Genomic DNA, 25,952 nt, shown 5'->3' on the forward strand with positions numbered 1-25,952 from the left:
TACTGGACTATAGAATACTGTCTACAACAGAGACCACATCTCACATATACCTAGATAACCGTGAACGGGTTACATATGATATGCTTAAACAAAGAAATAAGTTGAATATCAGGAAGTATTTTTTTTCCAGAGAGACATTGCGCTGTGAACAAAGTGACGAATTATGAATTCGCTGCCAGCCTTCAGTGGGAAGTGGTGGTTAGAGGGGGAGGGTGTTTGTAGTTGTTGAGGTTACGTTGTGTGGTAGCTCGGGTTAAGCGTCAGGCGTGGCTCAGTGGGTCGCACTCTCGCCTGAGTCAGAAGGTTGTGGGTTCAAGTCCCACTCCAGACAGAGCACAAAAATCAAGGCTAGCACTCCAGTGCAGCACTGAGGGAGCGGCGCACTGTCGGAGGGGCAGTGCTGAGGGAGCGCCGCACTGTCGGAGGGTCAATACTGAGGGAGCGCCGCACTGTCGGAGGGGCAGTGCTGAGGGAGCGCTGCACTGTCGGAGGGTCAATACTGAGGGAGCGCCGCACTGTCGGAGGGGCAGTGCTGAGGGAGCGCTGCACTGTCGGAGGGACAGTGCTGAGGGAGCGCTGCACTGTCGGAGGGGCAGTGCTGAGGGTGCGACGCACTGTCGGAGGGGCAGTGCTGAGGGAGTGCTGCACTGTCGGAGGGGCAGTGCTGAGGGAGTGCTGCACTGTCGGAGGGGCAGTGCTGAGGGAGTGCTGCACTGTCGGAGGGGCAGTGCTGAGGGAGTGCTGCACTGTCGGAGGGGCAGTGCTGAGGGAGTGCTGCACTGTCGGAGGTACCCTCTTTCGGATGAGACGTTAAGCCGAGGCCCCGTCTGCTCTCTCAGGTGATCGTAAAAGATCCCATGGCACTATTTTGAAGAGCAGGGGATCGCTCCCCGATGTCCTGGCCAATATTTATTCTTCAATCAACATCACTAAAATAGATTCGCTGACCAGTATCACATCGCTGTTTGTGGAAGCTTGCTGTGCGCAAATTGGCTGCCACGTTACAACAGTGACTACACTTTAAAAAAAAAGTACTTCATTGGCTGTAAAGCGCTTTGGGACGTCCAGTGGTCGTGAAAGGCGCTATATAAATGCAAGTCTTTCTTTCTTTACAGGTTCCTGCAGTTTTCTGATGCTTTTGCACAATTGCTTTAGAGAATCAGAGAGGAGTTTCCCCAGAGATCTTCCTGAATTGGCCTCAGCTTCTTTCCCATTTGCCTTGGGGGGTCAGGGATGGAGTACAAGTTTGGACCATGTCTGGATGGAGTGGGATTGATGGACCAGACAGTCTTTCCCTGTCCTTCCCTCTGTGTGTTCATACGTTGAATAAATTCAACATCTCTTCCTTGCTTTGTATAAACTTTTATATTTAATGTCCCTATGAATAAAACTCAAACTGCTCTTGCATTTTCACTAAATTCAGATGGTTTTGGATACCTCGGTCAGAATTACCACAAGGTAGGAGCTTGATGTCTACAGCCCATCAGCGTCCCTCTCTCGCTGTATCTGTTCACTGGTGTTCTGTCACAGATCCCCCTCTCCCGTGGGATTTCACTCTCGTCCGAGGCCATCACTTTATTCCGTTTAGAGATTTTGTCTCTGCGCTCACGGTCAGTTCATTTGGGCGAGATCGGGCACATCCGTAATTTTTTTTAAAAAAAAACAAATTCTTGAGGCAGAGCTCAGCTGCACGTTGGCCATCAGCCAATTGGCTTCCAGCCCAGATCCAGCAAAAGGCACCAGAAAAAAGCCAGAGAGGAAATAACGCTCAACAAAACATGAACTTTTCAAAACCTTTCTAACATGTTTTTTTTATTTTTTATAATTAGTTTATGGGATGTGGGCGTCGTTGGCAAGGCCAGTATTTATTGCCCATCACTAGTTGCCCTGGAGAAGGTGGTGGTGAGCTGCCTTCTAGTCGGTGTGGTGAAGGTGCTCCCACAGGGCTCCCAGAGGGAGTGCCAGGACTCGGATCCGGTGACGGTCAAGGTTGTGGTTATTGCCAGCTGTGGCTCAGTGAGTTGCACTCTCACCTGGTGCGAGGCCCACTCCGGAGACTCGAGCTCATAATCCAGGCTGACACTCCCAGTGCAGTACTGAGGGAGCGCTGCACTGTCGGATGGGCAGTACCGAGGGAGAGCCGCACTGTCGGAGGGGCAGTACTGAGGGAGCGCCGCACTGTCGGAGGGGCAGTACTGAGGGAGCGCCGCACTGTCGGAGGGGCAGTACTGAGGGAGAGCCGCACTGTCGGAGGGGCAGTACCGAGGGAGAGCCGCACTGTCGGAGGGGCAGTACCGAGGGAGAGCCGCACCGTCGGAGGGGCAGTACCGAGGGAGAGCCGCACTGTCGGAGGGGCAGTACTGAGGGAGCGCTGCACTGTCGGAGGGGCAGTACTGAGGGAGCGCTGCACTGTCGGAGGGGCAGTACTGAGGGAGAGCCGCACTGTCGGAGAGGCAGTACGGAGGGAGCGCCGCACTGTTGGAGGGGCAGTACCGAGGGAGCGCTGCACTGTCGGAGGGGCAGTACTGAGGGAGTGCTGCACTGTCGGAGGGGCAGTACTGAGGGAGCGCTGCACTGTCGGAGGGGCAGTACTGAGGGAGCGCTGCACTGTCGGAGGTGCTGTTTTTCAGATGAGAAGCTAAACCGAGGCCACGACTGTCCTCTAAGGTGGATGTAAAAGATCCCACGGCACTCTTTTGAAGAGGAGCAGGGGAGTTCTCCCCGCTGTCCTGGGCAATATTTATTCCTCAATCAACATCACAAACAAATTATCTGGTCATTATCACATTGCTGTTTGTGGGAGCTTGCTGTGCATAAATTGGCTACCGAGTTTCCTACATTACAACAGTGACTACACTTCAAAAAGTCCTTCATTGGCTGTAAAGCGCTTTGGGATGTCCAGTGGTCGTGAATGGTGCTGTATAAATTCAAGTCTTTTTTTTCCATTTAGTGCAAAGCAGTCTGCGACGACCCACTCCAACCCGAAGCAACTTCTCATCTCCCTGGACAGAACCACATCACATCTGCACACTCTGGCTATGTTAACTCCACAATCAGAAAGGGAGGCGTTACCTCCCTGCTACCCGCCATGGGCCCTTTCTACGGGTCAAGTGGGCTCTCGTTCTCAGGACAGCGATGGCCTCACCTGAACAACACTGCTGATGACCTGAGGCAGCATGTTGAGCGGAAACCGCAGGATATTGAAGAGGGACAGAGAGACAAAGGCTTTCTGTGCATCCAACACATTATTCTCATCCACGGTCACGTACACCGCGAAGGTCGTCAAGGCAACCTGAATTAGAACGAAAGAGCCATGGCAACCATTAACGTTGAATCCTTGGTGGAATTGAGTACTCACCAATGAGAGAACACCAATCAAACGCTCCCAGAGCAGGTACAGCACGGGTTAGATACAGAGTAAAGCTCCCTCTACACTGTCCCCATCAAACACTCCCAGAGCAGGTACAGTACGGGTTAGATACAGAGTAAAGCTCCCTCTACACTGTCCCATCAAACACTCCCAGAGCAGGTACAGTACGGGTTAGATACAGAGTAAAGCTCCCTCTACACTGTCCCATCAAACACTCCCAGGGCAGGTACAGCATGGGTTAGATACAGAGTAAAGCTCCCTCTACACTGCCCCATCAAACACTCCCAGGGCAGGTACAGCACGGGTTAGATACAGAGTAAAGCTCCCTCTACACTGTCCCATCAAACACTCCCAGGGCAGGTACAGCACGGGTTAGATACAGAGTAAAGCTCCCTCTACACTGTCCCATCAAACATTCCCAGGGCAGGTACAGCACGGGTTAGATACAGAGTAAAACTCCCTCTACACTGTCCCATCAAACATTCCCAGGGCAGGTACAGCACGGGGTTAGATACAGAGTAAAGCTCCCTCTACACTGTCCCATCAAACACTCCCAGGGCAGGTACAGCACATGGTTAGATACAGAGTAAAGCTCCCTCTACACTGTCCCATCAAACACTCCCGGGGCAGGTACAGCACGGGTTAGATACAGAGTAAAGCTCTCTCTACACTGTCCCATCAAACACTCCCAGGGCAGGTACAGCACGGGTTAGATACAGAGTAAAGCTCCCTCTACACTGTCCCATCAAACACTCCCAGGGCAGGTACAGCACGGGTTAGATACAGAGTAAAGCTCCCTCTACCACTGTCCCATCAAACACTCCCAGGGCAGGTACAGCACGGGTTAGATACAGAGTAAAGCTCCCTCTACACTGTCCCATCAAACACTCCCAGGGCAGGTACAGCACGGGTTAGATACAGAGTAAAGCTCCCTCTACACTGTCCCATCAAACACTCCCAGGGCAGGTACAGCACGGGTTAGATACAGGGTAAAGCTCCCTCCACACTGTCCCATCAAACACTCCCAGGGCAGGTACAGCACGGGTTAGATACAGAGTAAAGCTCCCTCTACACTGTCCCATCAAACACTCCCAGGGCAGGTACAGCACGGGTTAGATATAGGGTAAAGCTCCCTCTACACTGTCCCATCAAACACTCCCAGGGCACGTACAGCACGGGTTAGATACAGAGTAATGCTCCCTCTACACTGTCCCATCAAACACTCCCAGAGCAGGTACAGCACGGGTTAGATATAGAGTAAATCTCCCTCTACACTGTCCCATCAAACACTCCCAGGGCAGGTACAGCACGGGTTAGATACAGAGTAAAGCTCCCTCTACACTGTCCCATCAAACACTCCCAGGGCAGGTACAGCACGGGTTAGATACAGAGTAAATCTGGGTACATTTAGTGACCATCCCTCGTTGGCTGAGATCAGCTGTCACTGCACAGACTGGGATTAACCTGGGTCCTTTCTGGTCACCATATTCCAGTCCCACAGTGGGTGGTGCATCTTGCCACATCGCACCTTCGGGGAGTGTGAGTTTGTGACGAGGTCCAGAGCAACAAGCTCCTGGACAGATCGACGGCCCAGGGTTAATGTGCCGGGACGTCCCCAGGATACAGTCCAATCAATCCCAGCTTCACATCCAGATAACAACATAGAAATACATCGGATATACAGCACAGAAACAGGCCATCCGGCCCAACCAGTCCATGATGGGGTTTATGCTCCACTCGAGTCTCCTTCCATCCTTCCTCATCGAACTCCATCAGCATAACCCTCTATTCCCTTCTCCCTCATATGCTTATCTAGCTTCCCCTTATAACAGATGGGTCAATTCATCCAAATTCAAGTAAATTCCCTACCCAGGGAGGCGCTGAACCGTCAGACAAAGAGGTGCTCGGTTTGATCCCCGCTCGGGACTGAGCTTGCTGGGGCAGCAGTGTGTCCTACAATTGGTCTCAGTACCCCTGGATTGGTTGCTGGACAATCAGCCAGGGATCCTGCTCCTGATCACTGTCCAGTGACCCCGAACGACAAGGAGGGGCGCTCAGATGCCCAGTGAAGCCAGGACTGGGATCAGCACCCACGTTTCTTCACAGTTGAATATCCCCCTGGGGTGAGGTAGAGGGCAGAGTACACCTATGGAACCAGTTCCCCATCGAGAGTCAGTGCCTTCGTAATGGGGTAACGCCTCCATTTCAAAAATCTCATCCTTGTTTTCAAATCCCTCCATGGCCTCGCCCCTCCCTATCTCTAACCTCCTCCAGCCCTACAACCCCCCCCCCAGCCTCCACCCCGAGATCTCTGCGCTCCTCTAATTCTGGCCTCCTGCACATCCCCGATTTTCATCGCTCCACCATTGGCGGTCGTGCCTTCAGCTGCCTGGGCCCCAAGCTCTGGAATTCCCTCCCTAAACCTCTCCGCCTCTCTCTCCTCCTTTAAGACACTCCTTAAAACCGACCTCATGACCATTTGGTCACCTGTCCTAATATCTCACATGGCTCGGTGTTTAATTATGCCCGATGATGCTCCTGTGAAGCGCCTTGGGACATTTTACTACGTTAAAGGCGCCGTATAAATACAAGTTGTTGGGGGGGGAAACCTGAATAAAAGTTGTAACACAGCAGCAGTTACTCACGATAAAGGGGGCAGTTGTCCAGGTGAAAGTGGAGAGGGCGCCGAGGTAGGCGGCTTTCTTCAGGATGTTGAGCTCCTTCTGACGAATGGCCAGGACCTTCTGTTCGAAGGATGGTTCCCAAGCGTACAGCTTCAGCACCTTCATACCATTCAGGATCTCGTTCATCAGCTTGATCCGAGCGTCTTTGTGCAGCATCTGTTGCACCTGCAGTGCACGAGGGGGAGCGGTCACGTCACGCCGTGCGCCGGGGGGCCGCGGTCACGTCATGCGCCGGGGGGCCGCAGTCACGTCATGCGCCGCGCGCCGGGGGGCCGCGGTCACGCCGTGCGCCGGGGGGCCGCTGTCACGTCACGCCGCGCGCCGGGGGGCCGCGGTCACGTCACGCCGCACGCCGGGGGGCCGCGGTCACGTCATGCGCCGGGGGGCCGCGGTCACATCGTGCTCCGGGGGGCCGCGGTCACGCCGTGCGCCGGGGGGCCGCGGTCACGTCACGCCGCGCGCCCGCGGTCACGTCACGCCGCACGCCGGGGGGCCGCGGTCACGTCATGCGCCGGGGGGCCGCGGTCACGTCATGCGCCGCGCGCCGGGGGGCCGCGGTCACGTCGCGTGCCAGGGGGCCGCGGTCACGTCACGCCGTGCGCCGGGGAGGCCGCGATCACGTCACGCACCGGGGGGGGGGGGGCGCCGCGGTCACATCACGCCGTGCGCTGGGGGGGCCGCGGTCACGTCACGCCGTGCGCCGGGGGGGGGGGGCGCCGCGGTCACATCACGCCGTGCGCCGGGGGGGGGGGGGGGCCGCGGTCACGTCACGCCGTGCGCCGGGGGGGCGCGGTCACGTCACGCCGTGCGCCAGGGGGCGCGGTCACGTCACGCCACGCCCCAAAAATCAGCCCCACCCACATTTAATTTTTTTAAATTCATTCTCGGGATATGGGCGTCACTGGCAAGGCTTCTTCTGGAACCACTGCAGTCAGTTTGCTATAACAGTGTCTCGCTGGGCCAGTTCAGAGGGCGGTTAAGAGTTAACCCCATTGGTGTGGGACTGGAGTCACATATAGACCAGAGCAGGTAAAGACAGCAGGTTTCCTTCCCTAAAGGACATTCGTGAACCAGTTGGGTTTTTAACCACAATCCACTTTTACTGAGACCAGCACTTTTTCCCCCAATGTTTTTTTACACTAAATTCAAGTTCTCAAACTGCCCTGCTGGGTTTTGATCACATGTTCTCTGGAATATTAGCTCAGTGTCTGGATTATCTGCCCAGTAACAATCAATAAACGAGCGTACCCTACTGAGATGGTGCCGGTTCTGGTACCACTTTTGAGTGCAGGGAAACAATAAAAGGGTCAGGAATAGAGGGAGGGACAGAGAGGGCGGTGGAAGGAAGCAAGCAGGAAGTGAAGGAAAGAGTGAGGAAGTAAATGAAACAGTGAAGGGAGAACGAGTGGGAATGAGGGAGAAACAGAAGCAGGTAGTGAGACAGTAAATGGGTGAGTGCGAGGCTGATGGGCAATGGATGGGGGATGTATTGCGAGTCCAGGAACGAAGAAGGGAGGTAGATGACGAGAGGAGTGAGGAAGGATCTTTCTTCGGACATACCTGAAAGCTTCGGCTTTTCATGGCGATCACTGCATTGAATGGGATCAGCAGAATCATCACTGCAACACCAGCCAGCACGGAAGGACCCAGGTACTGGGAGAGGAGACAGAGACCGAGTTAGTGCTTACACCTCTCCAATTATCAAACACACACTTCAACTCTTGGCTGTGCCACTGTCCAGTTCAAGGCCACAGCATTTTTGTCATTTCAGTACGAGAATGGGGAGAGGAGGTACCTGCCACAGGAAGTAGAGGGCCAGACAGATCTGGAGTGGGGCCGACCACAGCATGTTCAGGAAGCTGGTGAGATCCATGAACCTCTGGGCATCCACAGACATCAAGTTCACAATCTCCCCAACAGTGGAGGAACGTTTGGCTGAGTTGGTGATGGCCAGAGACTGGAAAATAAAACTCAAATAATCTCACATTTAACGAGAGTTCATGTTTAGCACCACACTCTAATCTCACATCCCCCTCTCCTGAGGACACTGACTCTCACTGGGGTACAGTTCCACAGGCACCGACTCTCACTGGGGGACAGTTCCACAGGCACCGACTCTCACTGGGGTACGGGTTCCACAGAAACGGACTCTCACTGGGGTACATTTCCACAGACACTGACTCTCACTGGGGTACAGTTCCACACACACTGACTCTCACTGGGGTACATTTCCACAGACACTGACTCTCACTGGGGTACAGTTCCGCAGACACTGACTCTCACTGGGGTACAGTTCCACAGGCACCGACTCTCACTGGGGTACAGTTCCACAGGCACCGACTCTCACTGGGGGACAGTTCCACAGGCACCGACTCTCACTGGGGTACAGTTCCACAGACACTGACTCTCACTGGGGTACAGTTCCACAGACACTGACTCTCACTGGGGTACATTTCCACAGACACTGACTCTCACTGGGGTACAGTTCCGCAGACACTGACTCTCACTGGGGTACAGTTCCACACACACTGACTCTCACTGGGGTACAGTTCCACAGACACTGACTCTCACTGCGGTACAGTTCCACAGACACTGACTCTCACTGGGGTACAGTTCCACAGACACTGACTCTCACTGGGGTACAGTTCCACACACACTGACTCTCACTGGGGTACAGTTCCAGACACTGACTCTCACTGGGGTACAGTTCCACAGACACTGACTCTCACTGGGGGACGGGTTCCACAGACACTGACTCTCACTGGGGTACAGTTCCACAGACACTGACTCTCACTGGGGTACAGTTCCACAGACACTGACTCTCACTGGGGTACAGTTCCACAGACACTGACTCTCACTGGGGTACAGTTCCACACACACTGACTCTCACTGGGGTACATTTCCACAGACACTGACTCTCACTGGGGTACAGTTCCACAGACACTGACTCTCACTGGGGTACAGTTCCGCAGACACTGACTCTCACTGGGGTACAGTTCCACAGGCACCGACTCTCACTGGGGTACAGTTCCACACACACTGACTCTCACTGGGGTACATTTCCACAGACACTGACTCTCACTGGGGTACAGTTCCACAGACACTGACTCTCACTGGGGGACGGGTTCCACAGACACTGACTCTCACTGGGGTACAGTTCCACAGAAACGGACTCTCACTGGGGTACAGTTCCACACACACTGACTCTCACTGGGGTACAGTTCCACAGACACTGACTCTCACTGGGGTACAGTTCCACAGACACTGACTCTCACTGGGGTACAGTTCCACAGACACTGACTCTCACTGGGGTACAGTTCCACAGACACTGACTCTCACTGGGGTACAGTTCCACAGACACTGACTCTCACTGGGGTACATTTCCACAGACACTGACTCTCACTGGGGTACAGTTCCACAGACACTGACTCTCACTGGGGTACAGTTCCACAGACACTGACTCTCACTGGGGAACAGTTCCACACACACTGACTCTCACTGGGGTACAGTTCCACAGACACTGACTCTCACTGGGGAACAGTTCCACACACACTGACTCTCACTGGGGTACAGTTCCACAGACACTGACTCTCACTGGGGTACATTTCCACAGACACTGACTCTCACTGGGGTACAGTTCCACACACACTGACTCTCACTGGGGTACAGTTCCACAGACACTGACTCTCACTGGGGTACAGTTCCACACACACTGACTCTCACTGGGGTACAGTTCCACAGACACTGACACTCACTGGGGAACAGTTCCACAGACACTGACTCTCACTGGGGTACAGTTCCACACACACTGACTCTCACTGGGGTACATTTCCACAGACACTGACTCTCACTGGGGTACAGTTCCACACACACTGACTCTCACTGGGGAACAGTTCCACAGACACTGACTCTCACTGGGGTACAGTTCCACAGACACTGACTCTCACTGGGGTACAGTTCCACACACACTGACTCTCACTGGGGTACGGGTTCCACAGACACTGACTCTCACTGGGGTACGGGTTCCACAGACACTGACTCTCACTGGGGTACAGTTCCACACACACTGACTCTCACTGGGGTACAGTTCCACACACACTGACTCTCACTGGGGTACAGTTCCACAGGCACTGACTCTCACTGGGGGACAGTTCCACAGACACTGACTCTCACTGGGGTACAGTTCCACAGACACTGACTCTCACTGGGGTACTGTTCCACACACACTGACTCTCACTGGGGTACATTTCCACAGACACTGACTCTCACTGGGGTACAGTTCCACACACACTGACTCTCACTGGGGTACAGTTCCACACACACTGACTCTCACTGGGGTACAGTTCCACACACACTGACTCTCACTGGGGTACAGTTCCACAGACATTGACTCTCACTGGGGGACGGGTTCCACAGGCACTGACACTCACTGCGGTACAGTTCCACAGACACTGACTCTCACTGGGATAGAGTTCCACAGACACTGACTCTCACTGGGATAGAGTTCCACACACACTGACTCTCACTGGGGTACAGTTCCATAGACACTGACTCTCACTGGGGGACGGGTTCCACAGGCACTGACACTCACTGCGGTACAGTTCCACAGACACTGACTCTCACTGGGGTACAGTTCCACACACACTGACTCTCACTGGGGTACAGTTCCACAGACACTGACTCTCACTGGGGGACGGGTTCCACAGACACTGACTCTCACTGGGGTACAGTTCCACAGACACTGACTCTCACTGGGGTACAGTTCCACAGACACTGACTCTCACTGGGGTACAGTTCCACAGGCACTGACACTCACTGCGGTACAGTTCCACAGACACTGACTCTCACTGGGGTACAGTTCCACAGACACTGACTCTCACTGGGGAACAGTTCCACAGACACTGACTCTCACTGGGGTACAGTTCCACAGACACTGACTCTCACTGGGATACAGTTCCACAGACACTGACTCTCACTGGGATAGAGTTCCACAGACACTGACTCTCACTGGGGTACAGTTCCACAGACACTGACTCTCACTGGGATAGAGTTCCACACACACTGACTCTCACTGGGGTACAGTTCCACAGACAGTAACTCTCACTGGGGTACAGTTCCACAGACACTGACTCTCACTGGGATAGAGTTCCACAGACACTGACTCTCACTGGGGTACAGTTCCACAGACACTGACTCTCACTGGGGTACAGTTCCACACACACTGACTCTCACTGGGGTACATTTCCACAGACACTGACTCTCACTGGGGTACAGTTCCACAGACACTGACTCTCACTGGGATAGAGTTCCACATACACTGACTCTAACTGGGGTACTGTTCCACAGACACTGACTCTCACTGGGGTACAGTTCCACAGACACTGACTCTCACTGGGGTACAGTTCCACAGACACTGACTCTCACTGGGGTACAGTTCCACAGACACTGACTCTCACTGGGATAGAGTTCCACATACACTGACTCTAACTGGGGTACAGTTCCACAGACACTGACTCTCACTGGGGTACAGTTCCACAGGCACTGACTCTCACTGGGGTACTGTTCCACAGACACTGACTCTCACTGGGGTACAGTTCCACACACACTGACTCTCACTGGGGTACATTTCCACAGACACTGACTCTCACTGGGGTACAGTTCCACACACACTGACTCTCACTGGGGTACAGTTCCACAGACACTGACTCTCACTGGGGTACAGTTCCACAGACACTGACTCTCACTGGGGTACAGTTCCACACACACTGACTCTCACTGGGGTACAGTTCCACAGACACTGACTCTCACTGGGATAGAGTACCACAGACAGTAACTCTCACTGGGGGACGGGTTCCACAGGCACTGACACTCACTGCGGTACAGTTCCACAGACACTGACTCTCACTGGGGTACAGTTCCACAGACACTGACTCTCACTGGGATAGAGTTCCACATACACTGACTCTCACTGGGGTACAGTTCCACAGACACTGACTCTCACTGGGATAGAGTTCCACATACACTGACTCTCACTGGGGTACAGTTCCACAGACACTGACTCTCACTGGGATAGAGTTCCACATACACTGACTCTCACTGGGATAGAGTTCCACATACACTGACTCTCACTGGGGTACAGTTCCACAGACAGTAACTCTCACTGGGGGACGGGTTCCACAGACAGTAACTCTCACTGGGGTACAGTTCCACAGACAGTAACTCTCACTGGGGTACAGTTCCACAGGCACTGACTCTCACTGGGGTACAGTTCCACAGACACTGACTCTCACTGGGATAGAGTTCCACAGACACTGACTCTAACTGGGGTACAGTTCCACAGACACTGACTCTCACTGGGGTACAGTTCCACAGACACTGACTCTCACTGGGATAGAGTTCCACAGACAGTAACTCTCACTGGGGGACGGGTTCCATGGACACTGGGTGCCTTCTGGTGATCCACCCAATGGGACAATCTTCACATGACCCTAGACTGGGAGTGTCAGCAGGATATGGAGAACTGGAGCGGAGCCTGGTCTTGGTCCTGGTCCTGTCCGCACCCAGTGCATCTTAGGCGGAGTTGAGTTGAAGTCGCTAAAGGACATTCGTGAACCCGTTGGGTTTTTCCGACAATCCCACAGCTTCACGGTCACTTTTACTGACTCCTGCTTCTTATTTCCTGAACCGAATTTAAATGTTCCAACTTGCCAGGGTGAGATTTGAACTATGTTCTCTAGATTATTAGTCCAGTAACAGAACCACTGCACCCCCTAGGTGGTGGTGAAAGGAGCAGATTTCTCACCTTGCGGTATATGGCTCCAACAATGGCCGTCCGCAGCCGCATGCCAGTTACAAAGCAGTACTGGAAGTGCTGGTGGAGGATGAGTGTCTGCAAGGCGGCAGAGAGGAACATCAAGAAGGAGATGCTGTACCCCCACCAGGTCCTGGCCTCTGGGTTTTTGATGAAGGAAATCAACATGCTGGGTGTAAAAGAACAGGATCGTGAGTCAGGGGCTGAAACCGAGCCAGCAACTCCAGAACAGGTCAGGAGCAAGCAGCGCCTCTTCCCTTTACACTTCTTTCAAATCAAAGGGGCTGAATTCCATTACCGGTTTAACCCCCCCCCCCACCACAAGCAGGAGTGATCTGGCAGAGTCAAAAACCACAATCCAGACCTCAGTCTGGAATTCCCGTCCGCCTTTTGTGCAGAGAGATATGGGTCTGGGAATGCCCCACCCTAGGGGGTAATTGTAATTTACCCCGCCCAACGGGAAACTGAGGGGGTGGGTTCAGACACCCGTTTTATACTCCAGGGGAGACGACGGTCGGGGCTGGGGTGTAAACTGGGCTAACCCGAACTCCACAATTTCCCACCGGGCAGAGCAGGATAAAATGACACCCTGTATTTCAGGCAGGGCCTGGGGAGAAACCTGGGCTGCAAGAATTTACAACGCGAGGAACATTTAATAACTTCCCTTCGGTACATAAACTTCGTACTTGAGAAGCTGGGGATTGACAAAGGACAGCAGGTCCTGGCACAGCTTCAGTGCCGAGCCCATGAGGAAGTACGGAGTGAAGGTCTTGCATAGGGCTAGGAATAACGAAGGCTTCTCCTGGTCTGCCTTGTTGGGAAACAGGACCTGGGCTTCGTGAGGCTCCCCCTCCGTGGAGTTCAACGTGGGCGGGCATTTGGCGTTGAAAAGCACCTCCTGCTTCCTGGTGAAAGGCAGAAAATGTGGAATTAATCACCGATCAGCAGCCCGCCATCTAATCACACATCAACCATACTGACCCCTTGATTAGATTCCAGCCAGTAACTTACTCCCGGGGATCTGTTATTCTATATATAAACCCCCCCGAACCCCTCGATTAGATTCCAGCCAGTAACTCACTCCCGGGTATCTGTTATTCTATATATAAACCCCCCGAACCCCTCGATTAGATTCCAGCCTGTAACTCACTCCCGGGGATCTGTTAATTCTATATATAAGCCCCCCGAACCCCCTCGATTAGATTCCAGCCAGTAACTCACTCCCGGGGATCTGTTAATTCTATATATAAGCCCCCCGATTAGATTCCAGCCTGTAACTCACTCCCAGGGATCTGTTAATTCTAAATATAAACCCCCCCTGAGCCCCTCGATTAGATTCCAGCCTGTAACTCACTCCCGGGGATCGGTTATTCTATATATAAACCCCCCGAACCCCTCGATTAGATTCCAGCCTGTAACTCACTCCCGGGTATCCGTTATTCTATATATAAACCCCCCGAACCCCTCGATTAGATTCCAGCCTGTAACTCACTCCCAGGGATCTGTTATTCTATATATAAACCATCTGAAGGAGTCACCATCACTGAGAGGAAGGGGTGGAGTCACCGTTACCTCTGGGCTTTCAGCTTCTGTTTCTCCCACTCTTTGAGTAGTTTTGGCACAATGACATCCGATCTGTCGTCTTTGTTCAGTGACCAGAGATCTTTGTCCTCCAGGGGTTGCTTGTAACCCTGTATTGCCATACTGTGGAGAGAAAAGAGAGGGGGAGAGGGAAAAGAGGGGGGGGGAGAGGAGGAGAGAGAGGGGGGGGGAGGAGAGAGGGGGGGAGGAGAGAGAGGGGGGGGAGGAGAGAGGAGGGGGGGAGGAGAGAGAGGGGGGGAGGAGAGAGAGGGGGGGAGGAGAGAGGGGGGGGAGGAGAGGGAGGGGGAGGAGAGAGAGGGGGGGGAGGAGAGAGAGGGGGGGGAGGAGAGAGAGGGGGGGAGGAGAGAGAGGGGGGGAGGAGAGAGGGGGGAGGAGAGAGAGGGGGGAGGAGAGAGAGGGGGGAGGAGAGAGAGGGGGGGAGGGAGAGAGAGGGGGGAGGAGAGAGAGGGGGGAGGAGAGAGGGGGGGGAGGAGGAGAGAGGGGGGGGAGGGAGGAGAGAGGGGGGGGAGGAGAGAGGGGGGGGAGGAGAGAGAGGGGGGGAGGAGAGAGAGGGGGGGGAGGAGAGAGAGGGGGGGAGGAGAGAGAGGGGGGAGGAGAGAGAGGGGGGAGGAGAGAGAGGGGGGAGGAGAGAGAGGGGGGGAGGAGAGAGAGGGGGGAGGAGAGAGAGGGGGGGAGGAGAGAGAGGGGGGGAGAGAGAGAGGGGGGGGAGAGAGAGAGGGGGGGAGAGAGAGAGGGGGGGGAGGAGAGAGAGAGGGGGAGGAGAGGAGGGGGGAGGAGAGAGAGGGGGAGGAGGAGAGAGGGGGGAGGAGAGAGAGGGGGGGAGGAGAGAGAGAGGGGGGGGAAGGAGAGAGAGGGGGGGGAAGGAGAGAGAGGGGGGGGAAGGAGAGAGAGGGGGGGGAGGAGAGAGAGGGGGGGAAGGAGAGAGAGGGGGGGAAGGAGAGAGAGGGGGGAGGAGAGAGAGGGGGGGAGGAGAGAGGGGGGGGAGGAGAGAGAGGGGGGGAGGAGAGAGAGGGGGGAGGAGAGAGAGGGGGGGAGGAGAGAGAGGGGGGGAGGAGGAGAGAGAGAGAGGGGGGGAGGAGAGAGAGGGGGGGAGGAGAGAGGAGAGAGAAAAGAGAGCGAGACTGACTGTCAGCTGAAACTTGTGCTAGCACTGTATTCAAATATTCCCACTTTAAATTCAGTTTACCAAGCAGTCGCCCTTATATGAGAAATAACCTCCTTGCAGAGAGGGAGCAATCACTGGAACTGATCAGCGGGTAACCCTTCCCTAAACCACATCAGTGTAACTGAAGCAATGCCCGCCCCTGGCACAGCAACCTCCTTCAGTCACATCTGACAGACAGATCAGCGACTCGCCAAGTGTAGAGCACGGGCTGGAGCTTGGGCTGCTACACACAGGTTCCTGATCTCCAGTGCACCGGACACGAGGGGAGACGGGCCACAGTAGTGCCCAAGGGAAACAAGATGCCAGCTGGCAACTTGTCCTGGACAGCCCGTGCCCGCCTCCTAGTGACGGGTTTGATAGGGCATCGTTGGCAGTGGCCTGTTGACTGATCAGCCCAACGAGTGGTTTGTACAGCACCTTTAACATAGTAAAATATCCCAAGGAGCTTCACAGCAGCGTTACCAAACAAAATTTGACACCGAGCCACATAAGTACATATTAGGGCAAATGAGGTCGGTTTTAAGGAATGTTTTAGAGAGAGAGGCGGAGAGATTTAGGGAGGGAATTCCAGACCTTAGCACCTCAAAAGCTGAAGGCACGGCCTCCAATGGTGCGGCGATGAAAATCAGGGATATGCAAGAGGCCAGAATTAGAGGAGTGCAGAGATCTCGGAGGGTTGTGGGGCTGGAGGAGATTACAGAGATAGGGAGGGGTGAGGCCATGGAGGGATTTGAAAACAAGGATGAGAGTTTTAAAATTGAGGTGTTGCCGGACCGGGAGCCAATGTAGGTCAGCGAGCACAGGGCGAGGGTGCTGGGTGAACGGGACTCGGTGAGAGTTAGGACACGGGCAGCCGAGTTTTGGATGAGCTGAAGTTTACGGAGGGTAGAATGTGGGAGGTCAGCCAGGAGTGCGTTGGAATAGTCGAGTCTGGAGATAACAAAGGCATGGATGAGGGTTTCAGCAGCAGATGAGCGGAGGCGGGGGAAATGTCAGGCGATGTTCCGGAGCTGGAAATAGGCGGTTTTAGTTGTGGTGTGGATATGTGGTCGGAAGGTCATCTCGGGGTCCAATATGACAGCAAGGTTGCGAACAGTGTGGTTCAGCCTCAGACAGTTGCCAGGGAGAGGGATGGAGTCGGTGGCGAGGGAACAGAGTTTGTGACGGGGACCGATGACAATGGCTTTGGTCTGCCCAATACTTAGTTGGAGGAAGTTTCTGCTCATCCAGTACTGGATGTCTGACAAGCAGTCTGACAATTTAGAGACCGTGGAGGGGTCGAGAGAGGTGGTGGTGAGGCAGAGCTGGGTGTCATCAGCGTACATGTGGAACCTGACGCTGTGTTTTCGGATGATGTCACCGAGGGGCAGCATGCAGATGAGAAGTAGGCGGGGCCAAGGATAGACCCTTGGGGAACACCAGAGGTAACGATGCGGGAGCGGGAAGAGAAGCCGTTGCAGGAGATTCTCTGGCTACGACTGGATAGATAACAATGGAACGTGGCAAGGGTCGTCGCACCCAGCTGGACGATAGAGAGGTGGTACCACACAGCCGGGGGGACTAGTCTCCGCAGGTGATCCAGGAGTCTGATGTCAGTCACTGTACAGGAACTAATAATAATAATAATAATAATAATTCAACTTTTATTGTCATTGTACAATGCACAAGTACATGAACAACGAAATGTGATCTTGCAAGCTCCCATGAGTCCAGTACAAATAACATTAACATTAAACGTAAATAGCACCGTCCTGGGAGAAGCAAAGCCGCTGCGTCTGTGCGCGCCACCATTCCATTTCCACCATTCCTCCTGTCCGACAATCTTCAGCCCAACGCCCAGGCCTGCTCACCAGCCGCCCCTCCTCGGGGCTCCTTCCGTGACCTACTGCACCTGGTCTTCCCTAATGGTCACCCCTCCAGGTACTAACCAGGCCTGGCTCTGCTTAGCTTCCAAGCCTTGCCAGTGACCCTGTCCCTAGTCCCAGGAACAGGGCTGGAGGGGGAATAAATACACCTTTTTATGAGGACAGTTTGACTGCTCAAGAAATAAGGAGGAAACGACTCACCTAGTAAACCACCAGAATGTCAACTTCGAGAGGAATCCAGCACTCGCTTCAGGGCAGGGGTTCTGTGGTAAATAACAGCAAGGTTGGTCAATCCTTCAATCACTCGGTTTCACCATCTCTAGGTTAGAATCATACAGCACAGGAGGCCATTCAGCCCATCGTGCCCGTGCCGGCTCTTTGAAAGAGCTCTCCAATTAGTCCCACTCCCCCGCTCTTTCCCCAGAGCCCTGCTAATTTCCCCCCTTCATGTATTTATCCAATTCCCTCTCGAAAGTTATTATTGAATCTGCTTCACCAGCCCTTCAGGCAGTGAATTCCAGATCCACAATAACTCGCTGTGTAAAAAAAAGTCTACATCTCCCCTCTGGTTCTGTTGCCAATGACCTTCAATCTGTGTCCTCTGGTTACCGACCCTCCTGCCACTGGAAACAGTTTCTCTTTATTTACTCCATCGAAACCCTTTTTCCAGTTCTGACGAAGGGTCATCGACCTGAAACGTTAACTCTGTTTCTCTCTCCACAGATGCTGCCTGGCCTGCTGAGCGTTTCCAGTTTTAGATCTAATTTGGATTTGTAAATCTAAAATGTCTGAGCAAGCTGTAAAACTCCCGTTTCAATTTTATTTGTGAATCAAATTGAATGGGGGAAACAGGCTCGAGGGGCTGAATGGCCTCCTCGTGTTCCTTCCGAATAAGGAGAGATGGGAAGCAAAGCCTTTACTGCCTGGGTCAACACACCACAGGGTCCATCTGTGAAACAGGTGGCAGCGAGTCGGCAGCCCGCTTCACATCGCTCCCCATTGATGTTTTACACCTCAGTCAGTCAGGATCCACCCCCGCATTCTGTCGCACACCACCGTTTCAATTCTGAGTGATTCCTTCAAATAACTTGCATGGATATAGCGCCTTTCCCGACCTCAGGACCTCCCAAAGCACTTCACAGCCAGTAGTGCTTTTGAGTTGTAGTCACTGCCACAGTGTAGGAAACGCACAGCAAGATCCCACAAACCACGAGACAAATGGCCAATCGAACGGTTTTAGTGCTGTTGGTCGAGGGATAATTATTGGCCAGGACACCTGGGAGAACTCCCCTGCTCGTGTCCATCCGAGGGAGCAGACGGGGCCTCGGGAGAACTCCCCTGCTCGTGTCCATCCGAGGGAGCAGACGGGGCCTCGGGAGAACTCCCCTGCTCGTGTCCATCCGAGGGAGCAGACACCTGGGAGAACTCCCCTGCTCGTGTCCATCCGAGAGAGCAGATGGGGCCTCGGGAGAACTCCCCTGCTCGTGTCCATCCGAGGGAGCAGACGGGGCCTCGGGAGAACTCCCCTGCTCGTGTCCATCCGAGGGAGCAGACACCTGGGAGAACTCCCCTGCTCGTGTCCATCCGAGGGAGCAGACACCTGGGAGAACTCCCCTGCTCGTGTCCATCCGAGGGAGCAGACGGGGCCTCGGGAGAATTCCCCTGCTCGTGTCCATCCGAGGGAGCAGACGGGGCCTCGGGAGAACTCCCCTGCTCGTGTCCATCCGAGGGAGCAGACGGGGCCTCGGGAGAACTCCCCTGCTCGTGTCCATCCGAGAGAGCAGACGGGGCCTCGGGAGAACTCCCCTGCTCGTGTCCATCCGAGGGAGCAGACGGGGCCTCGGGAGAACTCCCCTGCTCGTGTCCATCCGAGGGAGCAGACGGGGCCTCGGGAGAACATCTCTCTCTCAGCGCTGCACTGCAAGTGTCGGCCTGGATTACGTGCTCAAGTCTCTGGAGTGGGACTTGAACCCACCACCTGCTGACTCACTACTCACGGCCGACACCTTTCACATGGTTCGTGAATTTCCTGATGTCCTACAGTAACTGGAGTCTCCAAGACCGCGAGGGTCGGAGATGTGAAGATGCTGCAGACTTTGGCACCGCAGGGCTGGCAGCAGCTGCACTCACCGCATCGGGTGATATCCTGCAGAAGTACGGAGGAGGCTCACTGCAGCAGCAGAGAAAGAATTGAATCAGAACTAAGGCAAAGTAAATGTAGAACGTGGTGAATCGGAAGACATCAGATACTCCACCCTGGGGAAAAAAGAGGAGAAATCGGTCAACAATTCATTCACACCTCAAGACAGGGCCGCTTGTCTGTCTCTCTCTGAAACCCATCATCATTGCTCAAAGTCTTCAAACCAAGCTACACATATAATCGCACACAGGTACAGGCTTGCACAATAAGGACTTCACACTCTCTCCCTTCAGGGGCACTCCCCACTAACCCAAGCCCACAGATCTTGGCCACAGGTTGGGAACAGTCAGGTCGAAAGACCCCCTCCTCCTTCCCTCAAGTCCACACATGATACTGAGGTTTAAGCGGCTAAAACCAGGTACCAGCTACATGGTTTCCCACTGCTTGTTCAGCCAAGGCAGGACCACCCTACACATTACAGCACTGGCCTGTAGGGCTATCAGGAGTCAAGTGGGAGAATCTCAGGCCCCAGTGACAAGCCTATCATTAGGAACCATCACTCCAAAGAGAGCCTGTCCATTGGAGCTCGAACATGAGAGAGCATATGAGATAGGTCACTCGGCCCATCAGCCCCACTCTCCCCCAGCCCACCTGCACTCTCCCCTATCACGGGCTCTACCCACCCATTTAATCATCTCCCACAGCCCATGTACACTCTCCCCCATCATGGACTCTACCCATCCATTTAATCTCCTGTGGGAAAGTTTCATATAAATACTCACTGATCTTCAAAGGGAATTGAGAAAAATTCCAGAATATCCATTGTCGGCACTGTTTACCCCATCCCGAGTCAACACCCTCAGTGCTATATGGAGTGCACTGACTTAATGTTTGCCTAATACAGCCGTTATCCCATTTAAAGTACATGGGGACGTATCAAAGAACAAATACTTGTGCTGCCCCTCACCCCTCTCCTGCTTACCTCACTGAGTGCCAGCAGGATCTTCGACCTGAAAGGTATCACAGCGCAAAGCAACGAGATCAGCCAGAAGAAGAACAGCATCCCAGAGGACTGGATCCCCCGCAGCCTCTCGTATTGGATCAGAAACGTTGCGAGTAACTGAAGTCACAACGAAGAAGTGTTAGAAATGGGCAGGCTCCACCCCCCCGGATATCATCACGCTCGGCAACAGAACCTCGCAGAGGTGTCCATCTCACAGACTCACCACCTGTACAGCTCAGGCATTAAAAATACTCGCTTCTCTCCCGAGGGCACCGGCTCTCCCGGGGGTACGGGTCCCACAGTGTTGACTCTCCCGGGGGTCCGGGTCCCAGTGTTCGACTCTCCCAGGGGTACGGGTCCCACAGTGTTCGACTCTCCCAGGGGTACAGGTCCCACAGTGTTCGACTCTCCCAGGGGTACGGGTCCCAGTGTTGGCTCTCCCGGGGGTCCGGGTCCCACAGTGTTGGCTCTCCCGGGGGTCCGGGTCCCACAGTGTTGGCTCTCCCGGGGGTCCGGGTCCCACAGTGTTGGGTCTCCCGGGGGTCCGGGTCCCACAGTGTTGGCTCTCCCGGGGGTCCAGGTCCCACAGTGTTGGCTCTCCCGGGGGTACAGGTCCCACAGTGTTCGACTCTCCCGGGGGTCCGGGTCCCACAGTGTTGGCTCTCCCGGGGGTCCGGGTCCCACAGTGTTGGCTCTCCCGGGGGTCCGGGTCCCACAGTGTTGGCTCTCCCGGGGGTCCGGGTCCCACAGTGTTGGCTCTCCCGGGGGTCCGGGTCCCACAGTGTTGGCTCTCCCGGGGGTCCGGGTCCCACAGTGTGGGCTCTCCCGGGGGTCCGGGTCCCACAGTGTTGGCTCTCCCGGGGGTCCGGGTCCCACAGTGTTGGGTCTCCTGGGGGGTCCGGGTCCCAGTGTTGACTCTCCCGGGGGTCCGGGTCCCACAGTGTTGGGTCTCCTGGGGGTCCGGGTCCCACAGTGTGGGCTCTCCCGGGGGTCCGGGTCCCACAGTGTTGGCTCTCCCAGGGGTCCGGGTCCCACAGTGTTGGGTCTCCCGGGGGTCCGGGTCCCAGTGTTGACTCTCCCGGGGGTCCGGGTCCCAGTGTTGGGTCTCCCGGGGGTCCGGGTCCCACAGTGTTGGCTCTCCCGGGGGCACGGGTCCCACAGTGTTGGCTCTCCCGGGGGTCCGGGTCCCACAGTGTTGGGTCTCCCGGGGGTCCCACAGTGTTGGGTCTCCCGGGGGTCCGGGTCCCACAGTGTTGGCTCTCCTGGGGGTCCGGGTCCCACAGTGTTGGGTCTCCCAGGGGTCCGGGTCCCACAGTGTTGGCTCTCCCAGGGGTCCGGGTCCCACAGTGTTGGTTGCCCATGTGCCTCACCCATTCTTCAGGGGTGATCTGATCGAGGTGTTTAAGATGATTAAAGGATTTGATCGGGTAGAGAGAGAGAAATTATTCCTCTGGTGGGTGGAGTCCAGAACTATGGGACATAACCTTAAAATTAGAGTTGGGCCGTTCAGGGGTGATGCCAGGAAGCACTTCTTCACACAAAGGCTAGTGGAAATCTGGGACTCTCTCCCCCAAAATGCTGGGGGTCAATTGGAGCTTTCAAGGCTGAGACTGATAGATTTTTGTTGGGTAAGGGTATCGAGAGATATGGAGGAAAGGCGGGTAAATGGAGTTGAGGTACAGATCAGCCGTAATTGAACTGAATGGTGGAGTAGGCTCAAGGGGATGAATGACCTCTTCCTGTTCCTCTGAGTGTCAATGGGCTATTCAGCTGTGGGGGGCTTATCTTCGGCAAAGCTACCAGCAGCAGTCATGGGAAGGCGATTAGGAGGAGGGACCCCGACTTGACACGTTCCCTTTTGTAGCCGAGGGATGTTGCTAAGGATTGTAGCATCCTTCACCACCCTGGATTAGATCAACTAACTGTGCACAGACCAGGGGTGGAACCAGAGCCCTCCTTAGGCTGTGCTCGGTACCACACGGAGTGTTGGGGTGAGCTCAGATCATCGTGCGTTAACAGGATAACGGCTGCTCTCAGCAATTAAAGAAGACGACAATAAGTGAAATTCACCCCAGCTGTGTCAGTGTGTCACCGACCTATCCAGACCGGCTAGCTGCAATCCCTATCCCACTCCACGTGGAGTTACCTTGTCCCACCTAGGATTTTATTTTTATATTCATTCTCGGGGTCTGGGCGTCACTGGCAAGACCAGCATTTATTGCTCATCCCTAGCTGCCCTGAGAAGGTGGTGGGCCTTCATCCTGAACCACTGGCAGCGGTTTGATACAAACGGAGTGTCTCGCTGGGCCACTTCAGAGGGCAGTTCAGAGTCAACACGTTGGTGCAGGACTGGAGTCGCATATAAACCAGACTGGGCAAGGACATTAGAGGGGTGCGTGTGTGTAGGTGAGGGAGTAAATAAATCGACCCAACATGGGTATCAAGCTGTGCTGGATTTCAGGAGCCCAATCACCGCTGGTCAGAGGGGCACTGGCCGCTGGTCAGAGGGGCACTGGCCGCTGGTCAGAGGGGCACTGGCCAGAACGGATGAGCGGAGGGAACAAACAAAGTGAAGGCAGGGCAAACTGCTGACACCCCCGTCACCCCCCACATTGAAAGCGAGGGGTCATTTCTTCCTGCTCTTAAGGACTCTCTCTCTCACCACTGTCACTCCGCAGCTCATCTGGTCACAGTTGGTCAGGACACTCTGACATGCCAGAGTGACCGCTGCCCCGGCTCGAGATGCTCCCCCAGCAGTCCAGGCAAGCGTACGAGCTCTCGGTGCAGAGCTGCAGATGCGATCCGGGTTTACAATATCATAATTACTGGTGCAGCAAGATCCCTAACCTCTGCCGTGCCACTGAGGAGTGTGGTGTGGCCCGGGCAGGGGGGGGCGGTGCGTGGGCCGGAGAATCAGGCTGGACCTGGGGGAGAACAGCGACCGGAGGTGAGGCTTAAAAGCGGCGGCAGCAGCGAGGCCCGACCAACTCAGCAGCGGGGAGAGAGGTAAAAATTAATCAGAGTGTGACGTCACCAGGGAGCAGGTAAGTGATTGGTTGGTGAGTATTTCTCTAGTTGTTAAACTTTAACTCTGTGGTTTATAGTTGCTAAGGTCTTTCTGGTGTAGCGGGGACTGTTGGTAATCCATATAAGCGCCCGAGAGTAGATCTTTAACTGGTGGTATTGAATTAATTTAAATTAAAGGGGTAAGTCATGCCAGGAGAGCCCAGCCCCGTGTTATGCTCCTCTTGCTCTATGTGGGAATGCAGGGACGCTGCCAGTGTCCCCGACGACCACGTGTGCCAGAAATGCATCCAGCTGCAGCTACTAGCAGACCGCATGGAGGCGCTGGAGCTGCGGATGGATAGGCTTTGGAGCATACACAATGCTGAGCGGGTCGTGGATTACACGTTTGATGAGTTGGTCACGCCGCAGGGTAGGGCTGCACAGGCAGAAGGGAAATGGGTGACCATCAGGCAGAGCAATAGAGGCAGGCAGGTAGTGCAGTGGACCCCTGTGGCCATCCCCCTTCCAAACAGGTATACCAATTTGGATACTGTTGAGGGGGATGACTTACTAGAGGAAGGCAGCAGCAGCCAACTTCCTGGCACCAGGGGTGCTTCTGCTGCTCAGGAAGGGAGAAAAAAGAGTGGGAGAGCAATAGTGGTAGGGGATTCTATCGTAAGGGGAACAGATAGGCGTTTCTGTGGCCGTAGACGTGACTCCAGGATGGTTTGTTGCCTCCCTGGTGCCAGGGTCAAGGATGTCACTGAACGGCTGCAGGGCATTCTGAAGGGGGAGGGTGAACAGGCAGAGGTCGTGGTTCACATTGGGACCAACGACATAGGTAGGAAGAGGGATGAGGTCCTGCAGCAAGAATTTAGGGAGCTAGGTAGCAGATTAAAGAGCAGGACCTCAAAGGTTGTAATCTCTGGATTACTCCCGGTGCCACGTGCTAATGAGTATAGGAATAGGAGGATAGAGCAGATGAATGCGTGGCTAAAGAGTTGGTGCAGGAGGGAGGGCTTTAGTTTCCTGGATCACTGGGCCTGCTTCTGGGGAAGGTGGGACTTGTACAAGTCGGGCGGGTTGCACCTGAACCAGAGCGGGACAAATATCCTTGCGGGGAGGTTGCTCGGGGGGGGGGGTTTAAAACTAAAATGGCAGGGGGTTGGGAACCTGAGCAGGGAGACAGAGGAAAGGAAAACAGGGATAAAAGCAAAAGATAGGAAGGAGAAAAACAAAAGTGGCAGTCAGAGAAATCAACAGTTTAAATCAAACGTCGCCACAGTAAATAATAATTCTAATAGGTCTAAGAGCGTTAAAAAAACAAGCCTGAAGGCTTTGTGTCTTAATGCGAGGAGCATTTGTAATAAAGTGGATGAATTGGCTGCGCAAATAGAGGTAAACGAATATGATTTGGTTGGGATTACGGAAATGTGGCTCAAGGATGGCCAAGACTGGGAACTCAACATCCAGGGGTATTCGATATTCAGGAAAGATAGGCAAAAAGGAAAGGGAGGTGGGGTAGCATTACTGGTTAAAGAAGGGATTAACACAATTGTAATGAAGGATATTAGCCCTGATGATGTGGAATCTGTATGGGTATAATTGAGAAATACTAAGGGGAAAAAAACATTAGTGGGAGTGGTATATAGACCTCCAAACAGTAAGGCAGAGGCTGGGGATGGCATTAAAAGGGAAATTAAAGAAGCGTGCAATAAGGACACTGCAGTCATCATGGGTGACTTTAATCTACATATAGATTGGGCCAACCAAATTAGTAACAATACTGTGGAGGAGGAATTCCTGGAGTGTTTACGGGATGGTTTCCTGGACCAATATGTCGAGGAACCAACCAGAGATCAGGCCATCTTAGACTGGGTATTATGTAACGAGAAAGGATTATTAGCAATCTCGTTGTACGAGGCCCCTTGGGTCGGAGTGATCATAATATGATCGAATTCTTCATTAAGATGGAGAATGAAGTAGTTGACTCAGAGACAAGAGTCCTCAATTTAAATAAAGGAAACTACGATGGTCTGAGGAGCGAGTTGGGTAGGATTGATTGGGGAATGTCACTCAAAGGGTTGATAGTGGATAGGCAATGGCAAACATTCAAAGACCGAATGGATGAGCTACAGAATTTGTTCATCCCAGTTTGACATAAAAATAAAACAAAAAAGGTGACCCAGCCGTGGCTAACAAGGGAAATTAGGGATAGCATAAGATCCAAGGAGAGAACATATAAATTGGCTAGAAAAAGCAATATTCTTGAGGATTGGGAGCAGTTTAGGAGTCAACAAAGGAGG

At 54.1% G+C, this 25,952-nt stretch overlaps 1 protein-coding gene across 2 annotated transcripts in view; it reads right to left on the minus strand.

The window, feature by feature from the left end:
- Positions 1-25,952, minus strand: part of abcc3 (ATP-binding cassette, sub-family C (CFTR/MRP), member 3) — a 108,285-nt gene that overhangs the window by 71,095 nt on the left and 11,238 nt on the right. The window contains exons 3-12 of one of the 2 annotated variants that reach the window (XM_085964016.1): positions 20,620-20,757; positions 19,628-19,753; positions 17,699-17,760; positions 14,438-14,569; positions 13,552-13,770; positions 12,857-13,034; positions 7,850-8,011; positions 7,615-7,707; positions 6,016-6,219; positions 3,146-3,292 (exon numbers count right to left, since the gene is read on the minus strand). In XM_085964016.1, coding sequence (XP_085820142.1) covers positions 3,146-3,292; positions 6,016-6,219; positions 7,615-7,707; positions 7,850-8,011; positions 12,857-13,034; positions 13,552-13,770; positions 14,438-14,569; positions 17,699-17,760; positions 19,628-19,753; positions 20,620-20,757 — 1,461 coding nt within the window. The remainder of the gene's footprint in view (positions 1-3,145; positions 3,293-6,015; positions 6,220-7,614; positions 7,708-7,849; positions 8,012-12,856; positions 13,035-13,551; positions 13,771-14,437; positions 14,570-17,698; positions 17,761-19,627; positions 19,754-20,619; positions 20,758-25,952) is intronic. The other variant, XM_085964017.1, reaches the window with a different exon arrangement.

The sequence above is a fragment of the Somniosus microcephalus genome, chromosome 21, assembly GCF_052327205.1.
Source record: "Somniosus microcephalus isolate GS21.2 chromosome 21, FLI_Smic_1.0, whole genome shotgun sequence".
Taxonomy (NCBI): Eukaryota; Metazoa; Chordata; class Chondrichthyes; order Squaliformes; family Somniosidae; genus Somniosus; species Somniosus microcephalus.